Source organism: Xyrauchen texanus, chromosome 31, assembly GCF_025860055.1.
Source record: "Xyrauchen texanus isolate HMW12.3.18 chromosome 31, RBS_HiC_50CHRs, whole genome shotgun sequence".
NCBI lineage: Eukaryota > Metazoa > Chordata > Actinopteri > Cypriniformes > Catostomidae > Xyrauchen > Xyrauchen texanus.
The window spans coordinates 19219587-19237215 of record NC_068306.1 but is presented as its reverse complement, the minus strand read 5'-3'; the positions used below and the strand labels follow the sequence as shown (position 1 = coordinate 19237215).

Genomic DNA, 17629 nt, shown 5'->3' with positions numbered 1-17629 from the left:
TCTGCCTTTTTACTCATGATTTGAGTGAAATGGGATAAAAGTAATTGTTTTAGCAACTTTAGCGTTCATGTCACCATGAAATTGCGATGTTACGTACAATAGGCCACATAAAAATCATTTTGCAAAAATTTTTTAATTCTTGACCAGCTTACGAATGAAAAAAACTATAATTTTTTTTTAATACTTATGTAATGAGTACTCTTCCATTTTAAATAAAATTGTGAGTAAAAAGTAATTAACTTAATTAACGTAATTAAGAAAAAGTACAAATCCCCCCCAAAAAATACTTAAGTATAATACTTTTGTGATTGGGTGGTTTACAAGGACACATTTTTTAGGTTACAAACTGGTAATTAAAAGTGTATTATACTATAAATTTAGGTTTATAAGGACATTTGTAGTGTCCCCTTAATTCAAATCGCTTAAAAAACACATTAAACAATGTTTTTTGAAAATGTAAAAATGCAGAAAGTTTTTTGTGAGGGTTAGGTTTAGGGGATAGAATCTATAGATTGTACAGTATAAAAATCATTATGTCTTTGGAGAGTCCTCATAAGGATAGCCTCACCAACGCGCGTGTGTGTGTGCGTGCATGTGTTCATGTGTGACGAGCACTAATGTAAACAGACTTGGTTGCGTGTATTTATAATCATGCTTGATCAGCATGTTTTCACTATGAGAATACGAATTTTAAACTGTTATCATGGTTCAGAAAACATATGTATTATATGCCTGAAAAGACTATTTGAGTTGTTGTTTGTGTTAATGAAAACAGCAGCTGCACCTAATCAGTAGACATGGCTGCGTGCAAGGGTAGATCGTGTTTAGATATATGATGGCTGTGTATATACAAGCTGTGAACTGTTATCATGGTACTTCGGTGACAATTTGGCTGTTTGTTACATAAAAACATATTATGTGCTTGAAAAGACTCTTTGAGTTGCTGTTTGTTTGGCAAATGGCAACCATTTCTAATGTAAACAAATGACAGCACACATCGGAGGAAGATCGCGTTTGATGTATTGGCTGTGAGTAAACTGCTGTAAACTTTTTATCGTGGTACTTTGGTGACGAGTTGGATGTATGTATACAAAATAAACGTATTCAGTGGTTTAAAAGACCGTATGTGTGAAACACATATGTGTGACGCTTCTCTGCAGGGCCCAGTTATTAACTGTTACATATGTGTGATGGTACCTATGAAAGCATGATAATAAAACATAAACTAGATGAGTCTTTGATTTGACTTGATTTAATGTAGTCTATTAATATGAACATACAAAAATATTATAGTATTATATAGTGGTCAACCGATATGTGTTTTTTAATGGCCAATGCAATGCCAGTATATCACACAATTTATTATAGTAAATAACAAACATAAAATTACCAAAAATAATAATAATAATAATAAACTCTTATGTAATACATTTCACACAACACTAAAAAATTGTATTGTATTTTAAGTGATAGATAGCAGTTTCTTGAGATTTCTGTTTAGTCATCAAATTTTAGTAATTTATTTGCAAATGAATACATTGTTCAATTAGGAAGAAGGAAATAACAGTACACACAGTAGTCCTGCAACCATGGATGGTATGTCCACGTTAGCAATCACATTAACTAAAATAATATTGAATCAAACCAATTGTCACGAACCCCGCTCCCTCGCTCCGCCCCCTCGAGCTTCCACGCTCGTTTTGCTCCCTCGAGCTTGCACGCTCGTTTTGCTCCCTCGAGCTTCCACGCTCGTTTTGCTCCTACGAGCTCTCCTGCTCGTACACTATCTCCCTCCTCGGGCTCACATACCCGCTCCCAATTGTCAGAACATTATGTACACCTGCACTCGTGTCATCTGCACTCCTGTTCATTGTATACACCTGCACTCGTCCCTATCACCTGTCATTGTTTACACCTGCACTCGTCTCTTTAAATATCACAGCACATTCGTCTCCCGCTTGTTGGTTATTGTATTTAGTTTCCCGTGTCCTTGCCCCCCGCTAGTCTTGTCTAGTTTAGTACTCCTCTCGTTTACCCCTTAGCTTGCCAGCTCCCCTTGTTCCCCTGTCTTTTGCTCCCACTAGTCCCGTCTCACTGATTCTGATTAATCCGGCTTTGACCCTACGCTTTCCACGACCTCTCTCTTTGGATTTGCCCCTTTTATATTCTCCGATTCCCCGGCTTCGACCTCTCGCTCCCCTTGACTACTCTTCACTGGATTTGCCCCTTGATTGTACTTTTGCCTGCCTGCAATAAAACACAGTTTTGACTTACATTGTGACTGTCTCTTCTTGTGCGGGTTACAAAATAACCAACCTTTACTGAAGACAGTCACAATACCCCGCGCTGAGGATTCGCGCAGCTCACTAGAGCGGAGATGCACGTCACATTCGGCGCGAGGAGCTACAGTTTGGAGGCAGGACCAAGCGCTCGCGGCCCAGGGGCAGCAGGTATGTTCTTTGTCTGATTTATGTCACCCTGTTTCACCTGTGTCTGCCCCTGAGCCCGTTTATGCCTCCAGTGCAATTCTGAGCGCCGTAAGCCTTCAACCCACTGAGAGGTTTGATGTCTCTTCGGGCGCTTGCCAAGGGTTGTTTATGCAGGGCAGCGGTTGTAGAACTTTAAACCGTGCCCTTAACATTATGGACCCAGCGGCCCAACTCTTGGTTTTGCGTCAGGGGAGTCAACCCTTGGAGGCTTATGTGGTTGACTTTTGTGCCCTGGCTAACCAGGTGAATTTTGATGAGGTGGCTCTAAAAGACATTTTTCAATATGGACTGAAGGAGCCAGCCTCATCATTCATGCCTGGTGGTCGCTGCTCTCTCAACCTGGCTCAGTTTATTGACCTCGCCCTACTGTACGCTGGTTCCTCGTTTACTGTGGGGGAGGCAGACACTGAACCAGCGCTCCACACCACGGCCCCCGTCTCGAAGCCTACCACGGCCCCCGTCTTGAAGCCTACCACGGCCCCCGTCTTGAAGCCTGCCACGGCCCCCGTCTTGAAGCCTACCACGGCCCCCGTCTTGAAGCCTACCACGGCCCCCGTTTTGAAGCCTACCACGGCCCTAGCCCCGAAGCCTTACACGGCCCTAGCCCCGAAGCCTTACACGCCCCCAGTCCGGAAGCCTGGCACGGCCAGCGAGTCAACGCCCATGCCTGCCACAGCCAGAGAGCCAGCGCCCATGCCCGCCACGGCCAACGAGCCAGCACCCATGCCCGCCACGGCCAACGAGCCAGCGCCCATGCCTGCCACGGCCGGCGAGCCAGCGCCCATGTCTGCCACAGTCAGCGAGCCAGCGCCTGTAGCCTCGACCGCCCCAGAGCCAGCGCCTGTAGCCTCGACCGCCCCCATGGCCACGTCCCCTGTTGGCCGAAGATGTAAGAGAAGGAAGAGGGCCCCTTCTCCCCAGTCTCGTCTTGTGCTCAAGACCGCAGAGGTTCCCTCAGAGTCTTCCACAGCTCTACCGCCCTCTGCTCCGCCCTCAGAGTCTTTCACGGCTCTGCCGGGTTCTGCTCCGCCCTCAGAGTCTTCCACGGCTCTGCCGGGTTCTGCTCCGCCCTCAGAGTCTTCCACGGCTCTGCCAGCCTCTGCTCGCCCCTCAGAGCCCTCGCGGCCTCCGCCTCACGAGCCTCCCAAGGCTCCTCCTCCCAAGCCTCCCAGGGCTCTTCCTCTCGAGCCTCCTAAGGCTCCTCCTCTCGAGCCTCCCAGAGCTCTACCTCCCAAGCCCCCCAGGGTTCTGCCTTTCAAGTCTCTCGAGCCTCCCAGAGCTCCGCCTCTCAAGCCTCTCAGGGCTTCTCCTCCCGAGTCTTTCAAGGCTCCTCCTCCCAAGCCTCCCAGGGCTCCTCCTCTCGAGCCTCCCAGGGCTTCACCTCACGAGCCTCCCAAGGCTCCTCCTCCCAAGCCTCCCAGGGCTCCTCCTCTCGAGCCTCTCAGGGCTTCTCCTCTTGAGTCTTTCAGGGCTCCCCCTCCCAAGCCTCTCAGGGCTTCTCCTCTCAAGTCTTTCAGGGCTCCACCCCTCAAGCCTCTCATGGCTTCGCCTCTCGAGTCTCTCAGGGCTCCTCCCCCCCTCAAGCCTCTCAGGGCTTCCCCTCTCGAGTTTTTCAGGGCTCCTTCTCCCCTCGAGCCTCTCAGGGCTCCGTCCCTCGAGTCTTTCATGGCTCCACCCCTCAAGCCTTTCACGGCTTCGCCTCTTGAGTCTCTCAGGGCTCCTCCTCCCCTCGAGCCTCTCAGGGCTCTGTCCCTCAAGTCTTTCATGGCTCCACCCCTCAAGCCTCTCACGGCTTCGCCTCTCGAGTCTCTCAGGGCTCCTCCCCCTCTCAGGGCTTCCCCTCTCGAATCTCTCAGGGATCCTCCTCCCCTCGAGCCTCTCAGGGATTCTCCTCTCGAGTCTTTCAGGGCTCCACCCCCTTCCAAGCCTCTCAGGGCTTCGTCTCTCGAGTCTTCCAGGGCTCCTCCTCCTCCCGAGCCTCTCGGGGCTCCGTCTCTTGAGTCTTTCATGGCTCCCCCCCTCGAGCCTCTCGAGCCTTCCAGGGCCCCACCTCTAGAGCCTCTCGAGTCTTCCACGACCTTTTTCCCCGAGCCTCTCACGGCTCTACTCCCAGAGACTCCAGAGCTTCCTAGGGCTCCGCCTCTCGAGCCTCCAACGGCTCCACCTCCCGAGCCTCCTACAGCTCCGCCTCCCGAGCCTCCTACGGCTCCCCCTCCAGAGCCTCCCACGGCTCCACCTCCCGAGCCCCTCACGGCTCTGCTCCCAAAGACTCCAGAGCTTTCTATGGCTCCGCCTCTCGGGCCTCCTACGGCTCTACCCCCCGAGACTACAGAGCCTGCCAGGTTGTCGCCTCGGGGACCTCCCACGCGCCACCTCCATTGGCTCCACCTCCTGAGCCTTCCAGGCCTTCGCCCCTAAAGCCTCCTTCGGATCCACCTCCAGAGCCCTCCAGGCCTTCGCCCCTAAAGCCTCCTTCGGCTCCACCTCCAGAGCCTTCCAAAACCCCACCTCCAGAGCCGCCTACAGTGCCGCCTCTGACGGCACCGCCTTTCACGGCTCAGCCCGGACTTCCTGACCCCCTTCCTGTCCTGTGGCCTCTTCCCTGGCCTCCGGACCCTATTCCTGTCCGGTGGTCACCTTCCAGACCCCCGGACCCAGTCCCTGTCCTCCAGTCGCCTTCCAGACCCCCTGACCCAGTCTCTGCCCTTTGGATGCCCCCTAGATCTCCCGACCACCCGCCTGTCCGCTATGTTCCCCCTGACCTTGCCTTGAAACTGCCCATTGACCCCATGGACTGTCTCATTTCCCTCTGTGGACTGCCCTCAATTTTGTTTGTGTGTTTTGTGGGTTGTCTGTTCAGGGTTGTTTTTTGTTTGTTGGGATCGTCCAGCACCACTTCCCAGAGGTCGCGCTCCTCGCAACCGAGCGCGGCCGTCAGGAGCCGTCCGTTATAGAGGGGGGAGTACTGTCACGAACCCCGCTCCCTCGCTCCGCCCCCCTCGAGCTTCCACGCTCGTTTTGCTCCCTCGAGCTTGCACGCTCGTTTTGCTCCCTCGAGCTTCCACGCTCGTTTTGCTCCTACGAGCTCTCCTGCTCGTACACTATCTCCCCCCTCGGGCTCACATGCCCGCTCCCAATTGTCAGAACATTATGTACACCTGCACTCGCGTCATCTGCACTCCTGTTCATTGTATACACCTGCACTCGTCCCTATCACCTGTCATTGTTTACACCTGCACTCGTCTCTTTAAATATCACAGCACATTCGTCTCCCGCTTGTTGGTTATTGTATTTAGTTTCCCGTGTCCTTGCCCCCCGCTAGTCTCGTCTAGTTTAGTACTCCTCTCGTTTACCCCTTAGCTTGCCAGCTCCCCTTGTTCCCCTGTCTTTTGCTCCCACTAGTCCCGTCTTGCTGATTCTGATTACCCCGGCTTTGACCCTACGCTTTCCACGACCTCTCTCTTTGGATTTGCCCCTTTTATATTCTCCGATTCCCCGGCTTCGACCTCTTGCTCCCCTTGACTACTCTTCACTGGATTTGCCCCTTGATTGTACTTTTGCCTGCCTGAAATAAAACGCAGTTTTGACTTACATTGTGACTGTCTCTTCTTGTGCGGGTTACACCAATTGTACATACTGCATAGTGAATAAGACATTTACTTAAGAGCACACGTGAATCGCTTTTACCTTGGGCAACATCCGAAAATGTAGGCAGCTAACTTGCTACCTAATCAGTTAATGGCTTAACTGACATCTGTTACTCTTATGGAAACTGATCTCCGAACAGTTTGAAAAGCACCTTATTTTCAGCATACCTCCATGTACAGCCTCCTGATTCGGAAGCAGCCTTGTTAGACTCAGGCGCTCGTGCGGATCATCACCTGACAGTTTAAATGGCTTGGATCACCTACTTGGATTGTCACTGACGGACTGTCATGACTTGTGAATGAGAGGAACTTTTGATCCTGATCCTGACATTTTTGATTCTGGCTGATAAAATGCACGCTTCAGAGGAAGATATTAGATGAGCGATCGACCACAGGCTTTACAGCTATTCAATACATCAGTTTTGTTTGATTTTGTTTAAATCACAGATGCTTGAATTATAACACCTCAAGATGTAGTCCAACAGCTTCTAAAGATTCATCATAAGCACTAAAAAGAATCACCTGGCCTGTCTGCACCCTTTAACTCTTTGTTATATCCATCATAGCAAAGAAGTACTGGTGCCTTTGTGAGTGTTTGTGTGTCTCTTGCCATTCCCAGGGACACAAAAACAAAGTGTGACACGTACACGGCATAACGGCGATCATGCTAAAGTGACAAAACATTTTACAAAGAGAGGGAAAGGCCAACACGGAGCGGCAGTGGAAGAGAGAGTGGAGAGAGAGAGAGAGAGAGAGAGAGAGGAAAAAAAACACTCCCTCTGCGGTTCTCCGATACGCCGTAGCTTGGTCCTCGGCCACTCCTCCTCCCTCTAATAAACGAAAGCCGTGCCTCCCCGGATGGATCAGAGGCAGACCCCTGGCCCCTGGGGGACGGAACACCCCGCCGCATTTTTGGTGGACGGTAGGGGTCTCCCCCGCCCCTGGCAGCAGTTACTGCTCCAGGCAGTTGATTGGGAGCCCCTCCTCCCCTCGCGGTCAGTGGCCGTTTCCTCCACTTCAAGGCAGCCGGGCTCCTCCGTCCTCCGGCGGATAGTCGCGGCTGCTCTGTTGGGGTGGATGGTAGTGGCGAGGACTCTACTACGGTGCATCCCTCCTCCTTCCCGGGTTTCGGCACCAGTGTAAAGGGATTAAAGGGAAAGGAGGAGGTGAGAACCGGCTTGACGATATAAATAATATTTTGATACGAAACTTAAACAAAAACACAAACACACAAAGGTTTCGGACAGCTGTCCGTAAATCTCTCTCTCTCTCTCTCTCGCACTGCATTTTCCAGTCAGCCTTAATCCCCTTCCAGTCAGCCTTAATGGGCCGGGTGTGCAGAGTCACGACCCGACCCCGCCCTCCGCCCTGTCACAATAGATAATTAAAATGCATTACATCATTGTGACACACAAGTGAAGCATTAAAAAAAGATGGTAACACTTTACAATAAGGTTCCATTTGTTAACATTAGTTAACATGAACCAACAGTGAACAATACTTTTACAGCTTTTATTCATCTTAGTTAACATTAATTTCAACACATTCTAATACATTATATCAAAAGTTGTGTTTGTTAACATTAGATAATGCACTATGAACTAACATGAACAATCAACTGTATTTTTAACTAATATTAACAAAGATTAATAAATGCTGTAAACAGTATATTGTTAATTGTTTGTTGATGATACCTAATGCATTAACTAATATTATCCATTAGAACGTATAGTAAAGTGTTACCAAAAAGACAATTCAAAAAGTGGCTTTAGGGTGCAATATATTGTTTATTTCCATATTATTGAACATAAGCCTATCCTTGGCCTACAGTTCATAGCAATCCATTTTGCAACTGAATTCGTCAATCTGTCCGAGATAAATTTATTATGAGGGCTTGTCTACTGATGCGTCAATGTACACCTATTTAAGACACTATTGGAGCGTCTCGTTTGTGTCACGTCATAAACATACGGTTTTTTGGTCGTGGTGTCATGTTAAATACAGTTTGAATCTTAGAAAAACATGTCTTGAGATACCGATGTTAATATTTGTGTTCCATCAGCTGTGTTTGAACGCAAGAACATGTTTTAATATTGTGGGTGCCTGTTGATGGTGAGTGTGGTTTGTTCCCTGTACAGTTGCACGTTAAACTTTAATTTACTGCCCCCTGGAGAAAACAGGTGGTACTTCAAATTTGAATTGCTCAGATGGAAGAAATATTCCTTATTACAGTCCGGGGATATGATTACTTGCGTTAATTTTATAATTAACTTGTTAAATCGACAGCCCTAATTTGTTCATACACTGGGGCCAAAGGTTTTCGGAAGGAAATTGGTACTTTAATTCACCAAAGTGGCATTCAACTGATCACATAGTCAGGACATTACTGATGTAAAAAACAGCACCATCACTATTTGAAAAAAGTCATTTTTGATCAAATCTAGACAGACCCCATTTCCAGCAGCCATCACTCCAACACCTTATCCTTGAGTAATCATGCAAAATTGCTAATTTGGTAATAGAACATCACTTGCCGTTATATCAAACACAGCTGAAAGATAATTGGTTTGTTAAATGAAGCTTAACATTGTTTAATGTTTAAAACATAATTTGTCACAGTATGCAATCGACTGGCATGTCTAAAGGTCAATATTTCGTCAATCATTGTTTTGAGGAATTCTATATAAAGTCTATACAATGCTTGAAATTGCCAAAAAACATAAAAAGTGTACACTACAAGCTTCAAAGACAAGAGACAGCTAGCTCTAACAAGGACAGAACGAGATGTGGAAGGCCAGATGTACAACTGAACAAGAAGATAAGTACATCAGAGTCTCTAGTTTGAGAAATAGACACCTCACATGTCCTCAGCTGACAGCTTCATTTAATTCTACCTGCTCAACACCAGTTTCATGTAAAACAGTAAAAAGAAGACTCAGGGGTGCAGGCCTTATGGGAAGAATTGCAAAGGAAAAAGCCACTTTTGAAACAGAAAAATAAAAAGAAAAGGTTAGAGTGGGCCAAGAAACACAGACATCGGACAACAGATAAATGTAAAAGAGTGTTATGGAGCGTTGCTGAACATGGAGGGTTAAAAAAAGGGTTAAAAATTTTGTCAAATTTTAATAGTCATTTTTCATGTTATTAATGTCCAGATTATACATTTTGATTAGTTGAAGGCCACTTTGGTGAATAAAAGTACCAGTTTCTTTCCATAAGAGCAAAATCTGTTCATTATTCCACACTTTTGGCTCCCAGTGTACAGTACTGCATTATATATATATATATATATATATATATATATATATATATATATATATATATATATATATATATATATAATGAGATATCATGAGGGTGAGTAAATAATGAGAGAAATTTTAATGTATCCCCTGATGCTTCAAGCTATATTTTTAATATACCAAACAAAATATGTCCCACAAAAGAAGTCCTTGGAAATCTGTCTCTATGACAGCCCTAGGCCCACTCAACAGCACAAAAAGTGTCACTTGAGCAGATCATGCATTTTTAGCTCGTCAGTAAACTGACATGCTGACATGTCTTTGGAGGGGGGGTTTTCAGAGTGTGCTGGAAGCAAAGTGGACGGGTTAATTAGCTAAGTCTGGCAGAAGTTAGTAAAACAGCTTTAAAAAAAACACTTAAAGCATCTTTAAATCAAAGTGAAGTTTTCATTTTATTTAAAAAATCTTATTGTTATTATTTAATTGGCATTGTCATTTCTCTCACAGACATTTGTGAACCCTCAATTTGGAAACTCTGTGTTAGGGTAATATGACATACCTGTTGTTGGGCCTTTTGAAAGATGTCAGAATGGGGGTTTTGTACGTCTTTCTCCTCCACTCGTACCCTGTCATCTATATTAATAGGACTGGTCGCGCTGCTGGACAGGAAGCTGTTGTAAATTGAGAGAGCTTCTCTCCTCATCTGTGGTAAGAAAAGTCACAATTTTATACAAACACATGATAATTGTCACTTTAATGTACCAGTACATTTTGGTACAAATGCAAGTCACAAATGTATAATTAATGTTTTTCTGCCGTAATTAGGAAAGATAAGAAATTGTAATGTTAAAGTTGAATTATCGTAAATAAGCATTTCCCACACGGAAGTTGCATTTGAATGGAAGTGGAATTACAACCGGGAAACTCTGAGATCTTTTTGATACCCAAGTTTCTGAGTTGGGATGAGAACAGGTGAGTATGGTTTCTTTAGTGAATGACATGTTTTAATAATATTTCTAAATATAGTTAATTGTTAGCGCTTGCTGTTTCCGTTTTAATTTATGAATATCAGCAATCATTTGATGCATGTTGTACATTTTTCACCATGAAAATAGCTTGTATTTGGCCAACATTCCATTATCGTTAGCAAGCTAAATGAGTAATATATATGATGTTGTCAAAATAAACTTTCCTCGTAAAATTTGCATGAACGAACCTGCTGTCTGTTTCCTGTTCTTTCCAACAATAAAGGACTCGAGCACAACATTTTCGTAATTATTTGTAATATATTAGGTTTATCCCGCGACCCTGTACACAGGATAAGCGGTTGACGATGGATGGATGGATATTAGGATTATTACGAAAGCACATGAAAGCAGCATTAGATTCACCATTGGAGCATCAGTATTTGTGGTGACATACCTGTTCAGTTTGATTGGCAGGTATCTTGCGAAACTTTTCACACGCCAGCCAAAATAAGATGTTCTCAGCACTGACCTCAGATTTCAGAAATGCCTGTTTTGAAAACAGATCACATTTCAGATTCTCATCCTTATCGTCTACATTAATACCCAGAAAATGTGCCAACCCCGAATTGCCTGCTGTCCGTGGGCAAAGGGCATACAAATATAATAATAACCATCACCTGCATCATTATTAAAATCAAGATAATTTCATTAGTGGACCTGGCTGGCATCTCTCTTGGCCACCAAATCAGGAATTCACAGTTCCATCAGTCTCAGAGCATTCTCAACTAAACAACCAAATGCCATTTTTCTTTTCCACCATTTCCACCATTTCTTTCACCATTCCAGCCCCCCTGCTAAAACCAGCTCCTCATCTCTTGATTTGCCTATAATTACAGTGACTCATACCGTGGGCTGTTTTCTCCTCACCACCTTTTTTCTGGTTTCACAATGAATTGGCATTGAATATATTGTGTTGCATGGTTGATAAACAAATGTGAAATAGAGTTCTAAATGAACTGCAAGTGAGAGCCAATCAGCATTGAAGCTATCAAAGGCACTCTTTTGTATACAGGCACTCACCTGTATATGCTCCCAATGAGCCAAATAATGAAAAAGAACCAAATTGCTTACCACAGCTATGCAGACGACACACAGGTCTACTTAGCCCTATCACCTAATGATTACAGCCCCATTGACTCCCTGTGCCAATGCATTGATGAAGTTAACAGTTGGATGTGCCAAAACTTTCTTCAGTTAAACAAAGACAAAACTGAAGTCATTGTGTTTGGAAACAAAGATGAAGTTCTCAAGGTGAACGCATACCTTGACGCTAGGGGTCATACAACTAAAAATCAAGTCAGGAATCTTGGTGTGTCTCTACAGTCAGATCTTAGTTTCAGTAGTCATGTCAAAGCAATAACTAAATCAGCATACTATTATCTGAAAAATATTGCAAGAATTAGATGCTTTGTTTCCAGTCAAGACCTAGAGAAACTTGAGCATGCTTTCATCACCAGCAGGGTGGATTATTGTAATGGACTCCTCACTGGCCTTCCCAAAAAGACCATAAGACAGTTGCAGCTCATACAGAACGCTGCTGCCAGGATTCTGAGCAGAACCAGAAAATATGAACATATCACACCAGTCCTCAGGTCTTTACACTGGCTCCCAGTTACATTTAGGATTGATTTTAAAGTATTATTACTGGTATATAAATCACTCAATGGGCTAGGACCTCAATATATTGGAGATATGCTCACTGAATATAAACCCAACAGATCACTCAGATCATTAGGATCACATCAGCTAGAAATACCAAGGGTTCACTCTAAGCAAGGAGAGTCTGCTTTTAGCTATTATGCCAGCCGCAGCTGGAACCAGCTTCCAGAAGAGATCAGATGTGCTCCTACAGTAGTCACATTCAAATCCAGACTCAAAACACATCTGTTTAGCTGTGCATTTACTGAATGAGCACTGTGCCACTGTGTGTCCGACTGTTTGTACTGTATTTTATTTTATTCTAAACTGTTTCAATTATTCTTATTTTTTTATTCTTATTTTAATCTCTTCTATGTAAAGCACTTTGAATTACCATTGTGTATGAAATGTGCTATATAAATAAACTTGCCATGCCTTGCCTTGCCTTGCCTATTAAGACGTCACAGCACAGAAGGATATGATGTGTGCATAAAGACTGGCTTATTTTAGGAAACCACCTCTGTTTTATTCACAAGTGCACAGAAAGAGAGTTAGTCTGTTGTATTAAACAAATGAGCAATGAGTTGTCATGTTGTTTTGGCCATTAATAGGTACAAAACTATATTTAACTTTAAAGTCTGAACTTAGAATCTGGTTGATACTTCATTACTTTTACTAATCTTATGAGAATTTTATACAGAAAAAGAAACTTGATAACATGCCCTCAACAACAAAATAACAAATATTACATTATTTATGTTTGGGGTTTTAAAGACCCCAGATATAATAAATCAAATGTTTGCAGGCTAAGAATCTTTGACACACTGTAGAGATACACTCCTGCAAATTGCCTGTTTTGATTACTTTTATTGCATTTTTCTACACTGTGTTTAATGACCAAAATGACCCCAAAAATGACCCCAAAAAGAAACAACATTACTAAAATGGGAATTAAGCATTTCTGACAAGTGCATGCACCTTTTAGGAAAACAATCAATAATATCTGCCCACTGAGTTTTGATTAGGTCAGAGGAACTCATTAAAGATATAAAAAGGAAAATAAGAGGTTACTTTTGAAATACTAGTATAATTTTGACCCCAAATGTAAAAAAACGTCTCAACAGAACATAAGAGAGCATGATAAATGTAATTATAACATTGAATATCAATGTGAAGTAATATATAATTAATTCCAGGAAATTTCCCACCAAGTTAAATAATTATTATTTGAAAAACCATTAGTGAGATAGACCTGCACTACAATCAACAAAGTAAATCAATACCTTCCCCAATTATTCATGAATTTCGGATGCATTTGTTCACATATTGATATTTTCTTAATGTGCTTTCTTACGTTCATAACTATTTGCTCTAAATGTGACATGAGCATGAAAGGTGCTTGTTTACTCACTGTGAAATAGTGTACGCCTGTGGGGTCTTCCAGCAGTCTCTCAAAGCTAACGGCCCAGCTGGCCACCTGACCCACCCCTCTGGCCCCGTCACTAGGTACAGTGGGCAGACTGGAGTTACTGCTGGAGTGTTGTGTAGCTGCACACTCATCGATCTCCAGCACATTCAGTTCTAATGCCAATGAGACAGAGATGATGAGTGGCACTGGCAGGTGAACTCAACATTTTGATACAGTAAAATACATTTTGATTTGTATATATATACAGTGGCCCTAAAATGCATTTGGACATTTTAGCCACAATTAAAAATGTAGGCATGTCTTTGCATCATAAACCAAGTGTCATTTATTTGTTAGATAGATATCGCATGCATACTTTTCAAATATTTAAGGTTTGGCTTAAGAGTCTGAAAGTGTCCAAATATTTTTTGGGGCCACTGTATATTTACTTATATACTGAAGGCTCTAAAAATGTATGATGCATATGGCAATATTTACTATAAAGGCATATTCACATATCATAGTGCAAATACAATCCAGTGTACAAACATGTCAGACGGTGAATCTCAAGTGCTTCAACCTTTTGTCAAGAATCAATTAACTGATTCAGCTCAGCTTTTTTCTTCCTTGGGCTGTGGGATTTTTGAGACACACTTAAACATGAGGTTTTTTTACTATTCATTTTTCCGCAGTGTTAAACTTTCTCCTCAGGGTACACATTACCGAAAAAATTATTTATTCTATTAGGCATCTAGAAACCCCAAGTTGCTCCCAATGGCAGGTTAGTGCCTTGCATGGCAGCTCTGCTGATATTGGTGTGTGAATGTTTGTGTGAATGGGTGAATGAGACGCAGTGTAAAGTGCTTTGAATACCGCTAAGGTTAAAAAGGCGCTATATAAATGCAGACCATTTACCATTAGGAAGATTACTGTACACCAACCTGAGAAACATTTTCACAGACAATATTGTAAATCAAATGGATTAGCAAAATAGTCTGAATCAGTTTGTGATTCCTTGCAAATCTGGAGCGGTTTGGTACTCGTTAAAACAGTATTGGGATAGCCTTCTTTAGAACACAGAGAACAAAGCACTGAATGAAGGATATTTTCCTTCAATAAACTGAAACAAAACCAAAAGAGTATCAATACGCCAGCAGTTCATGAAAACACTTAAAGTACCAAAAAGTACTATTGCATTCCCATGGTTTTTGTACAATGTACATACATGTACTTTTGAGTACCATGTAAATACCATGGTACATAATTTCGTACCATGGTATACATAATTCTATTTTAAAATGTTGCTTCCAAAGTCACCTGAATTGAATGCTTTAGTGTTTTTAAAAATTTTACCAGAAAAGTTTATTCTGATTTTCTAATGCTAATTCTTGATATTAGCAAATACATTTGTACTAGTAAAAACTCTTATTCAAAACGTTAATTCCATTTATGATATCAAGAATTTGTTCCTGCTAGTAATGACGTCAATGTTTTTATAGAGAATTAAAAATTTTACTAGAGCAAATGTAATTACTCATATCAAGAATTTGCATTTTAATTAGTGAAAACTGGATTGTTGTCCATAATATATAATCTGTGTCCCAGTTCTTGTAAAAGATCAAATGTCCCTGCTACACTCATCGCTTGTTTTTGTGGCACTGACATGCAATAGAGGAATTCCCCAAGAATGAGAAGGTCACACTTTATGAATGATTAGCATCAGTGACACTTAATAATTAGCCAATCAAAGTGGCCTTGTTTTGCTGGTGCTACTGATGGTTGTCTACTGTAGTGATACATTCATTTCTAGACAGTCACATGATTTTCTATACCTCTGTTTGTCTGCCTGCCTACCTGTTTTTTGTTTTTTTCCCTGCTGTATCTCACAATGTCATTTGAAGAGAGCAAGGAAATATATGTGGTTACACCTGCCCCTCCAAAACAGGATGTAAACAGGTCAATGATAGACTCAGATGCATAAGAGTCGTTCAAAAAGCCACGTGTATGAAGCATGAAAACACAGTTTTCCACTTGTGTATTTGAAGACATACAGTGGAAGGGGATGTATTATTCATTCTATCTCTATTATCAAAAATCTTTGTTACTTTATTACTCACCTCCATCTGAAACAGCCAGTGTCTGTGGGTGAAAATGAAATTATATCAATCAGAGCTGTAACAGACAGACAGACAGACAGACAGACAGACAGACAGACAGACAGACAGACAGACAGACAGACAGATAGATAGATAGATAGATAGATAGATAGATAGATAGATAGATAGATAGATAGATAGATAGATAGATAGATAGATAGATAGATAGATAGATAGATTCCTGAGGGAAATGTAGAAAGGTTTATATATTTAATGATCAGCAGTAAAGAATTAAGCTGAAATTACTAGAAAAAAAATTTGGAATAGAAAGTAAGTAGTTCCACCTCGACATGAGTCAGAAGCACAAGGCTACTGGTCTCCTGATAACTTCAGCAGATTAGGTTCAAGAAAAGTTGTCAGTCTTTCTTGTGAGAGACAAAAAATGTCAGTCTCTTTGGTATCAAGTGTGTCTATATTTGGCTTTTACTTGTCTAACTAATACATATATTCATTTTCTAATTCAACAGATATCTGTAGCAATCCATTTTTATATAATACAATATAGAGACATAATCACACACAGGCCTGTACACAAACATTCACAGATAGAAGCCCTTCAAACATACCTTAAATCCATTGGATATTCCAATGCTATTCCCTTTCAGAGACATATCCTTGGAATCACATGCACTTTAGAATATTAATGAGCACATGAGTGAGTCGTTTCTGATGTGCATATGAGATGTGCTTTGAACACATTATAACTTCCTGCTCGAACAGGAAGTTTTACCATGGTAACATGCCGCAAGAGGAAGTGTGGGCATGTTTCAGACAGGGATCTATTTTCTCTTTGAACTTTTTCACAGTGAAACCATGCTTGTAATTCTTCCATCATTACATAATGAATGAAGTAAGTCATTTACGTAGAAAAAAAGTTTGCAGGAATGAAATGACGGAATATTTGATTCGTAATAGTGCACGCAAAGGCAAGCATCGCAATTACTATTGCTCATATATACTGTAGGGTTAAGGATTTAAAGTAACTCCTAACCCTCAACATGAATAATCAATTATTAATGGGAATTTGTAAATGCTTCACAATGCAACCCAAACACCCCACCCTGCCCCACACAAACACACACACACACACACACACACACACACACACATGAACTTACATAAACCCTGTGGTATTCCAGCCATATCTTAAAAGAGAATATCAGACCTCAAAATTGAGGGGTTTTTTTTATTTATTTATTTTTTACTTGGGGCAATATACAGTGTCCCTGTGGGGGGACCCTACACATATATACCCTTACAAAAAGTCTAAAGTTCTGACAAACATGTTGCAAATTTCCCATTTATTATTTTTCACATGCAAATTAGCTTGCGATTCGCAAATGTTTTCCAGATGATTGCAGCTCTTCAATGTCAGTGGTGAACCTGCAGCAAACCCCTGGTGACAATGAAGAGTTTGCCTTAAAGCTCATCAAAGCTCAAGTTTGTAGCAAGTTTACAAGAACTCATGATTTTTGTAAGGGTAGGCACGAGCATATCATATAGCTTGTTTACATTAACAGCAATAAACTGATACTATCAAAGTTCAGCTTATTAAAAAATGCAATGCAGCTTATTACATGCAATGCAAATTTAGATCATGGGCAAAAATCTACATGTACTGATTGTTTTTTCTTAAACCGTTTATGACCTTACCCTGATGAAGGATTGCCTATGATGCATTTATATGACCTTATACAATAAGCAATTTATATACACACCAATACTGATCACTACCAAAAAAAATAGGTGATTCAAAAAAAACATTCGCATTTACATGAGACTGAAATCATCTGATTATTCTTGTTTTATTCTGTTTCTTATGACAAAACATAAACAGACATAAGCACAACACTTACGCAGAAAGAGATAACACGCTGAACGAAATCTGTGTAATAGGAAAAAATTGCTGATCGATTTATGTTTAAACAATTAATGACCTTAGCCCAATCAGAGGTGGGTAGAGTAGCCAAAAATTGTACTCAAGTAAAAGTACAATTACTTCAAAAACATAATTACTCAAG

At 42.1% G+C, this 17629-nt stretch overlaps 1 protein-coding gene across 3 annotated transcripts in view; it reads right to left on the bottom strand.

Moving 5' to 3' along the window:
• LOC127625193 (regulator of G-protein signaling 14-like) overlaps positions 1 to 16290 on the bottom strand; it is a 49905-nt gene extending 33615 nt beyond the window's left edge. For all 3 annotated transcript variants that reach the window (XM_052100312.1, XM_052100314.1, XM_052100313.1), the window contains exons 1-5: positions 16175 to 16290; positions 15570 to 15591; positions 13456 to 13625; positions 10801 to 10893; positions 9938 to 10081 (exon numbers count right to left, since the gene is read on the bottom strand). In XM_052100312.1, the coding sequence (XP_051956272.1) occupies positions 9938 to 10081; positions 10801 to 10893; positions 13456 to 13625; positions 15570 to 15591; positions 16175 to 16219 (474 nt within the window). In that variant the 5' untranslated portion in view covers positions 16220 to 16290. The remainder of the gene's footprint in view (positions 1 to 9937; positions 10082 to 10800; positions 10894 to 13455; positions 13626 to 15569; positions 15592 to 16174) is intronic.
• Between the last annotated feature and the right edge of the window lie 1339 nt (positions 16291 to 17629).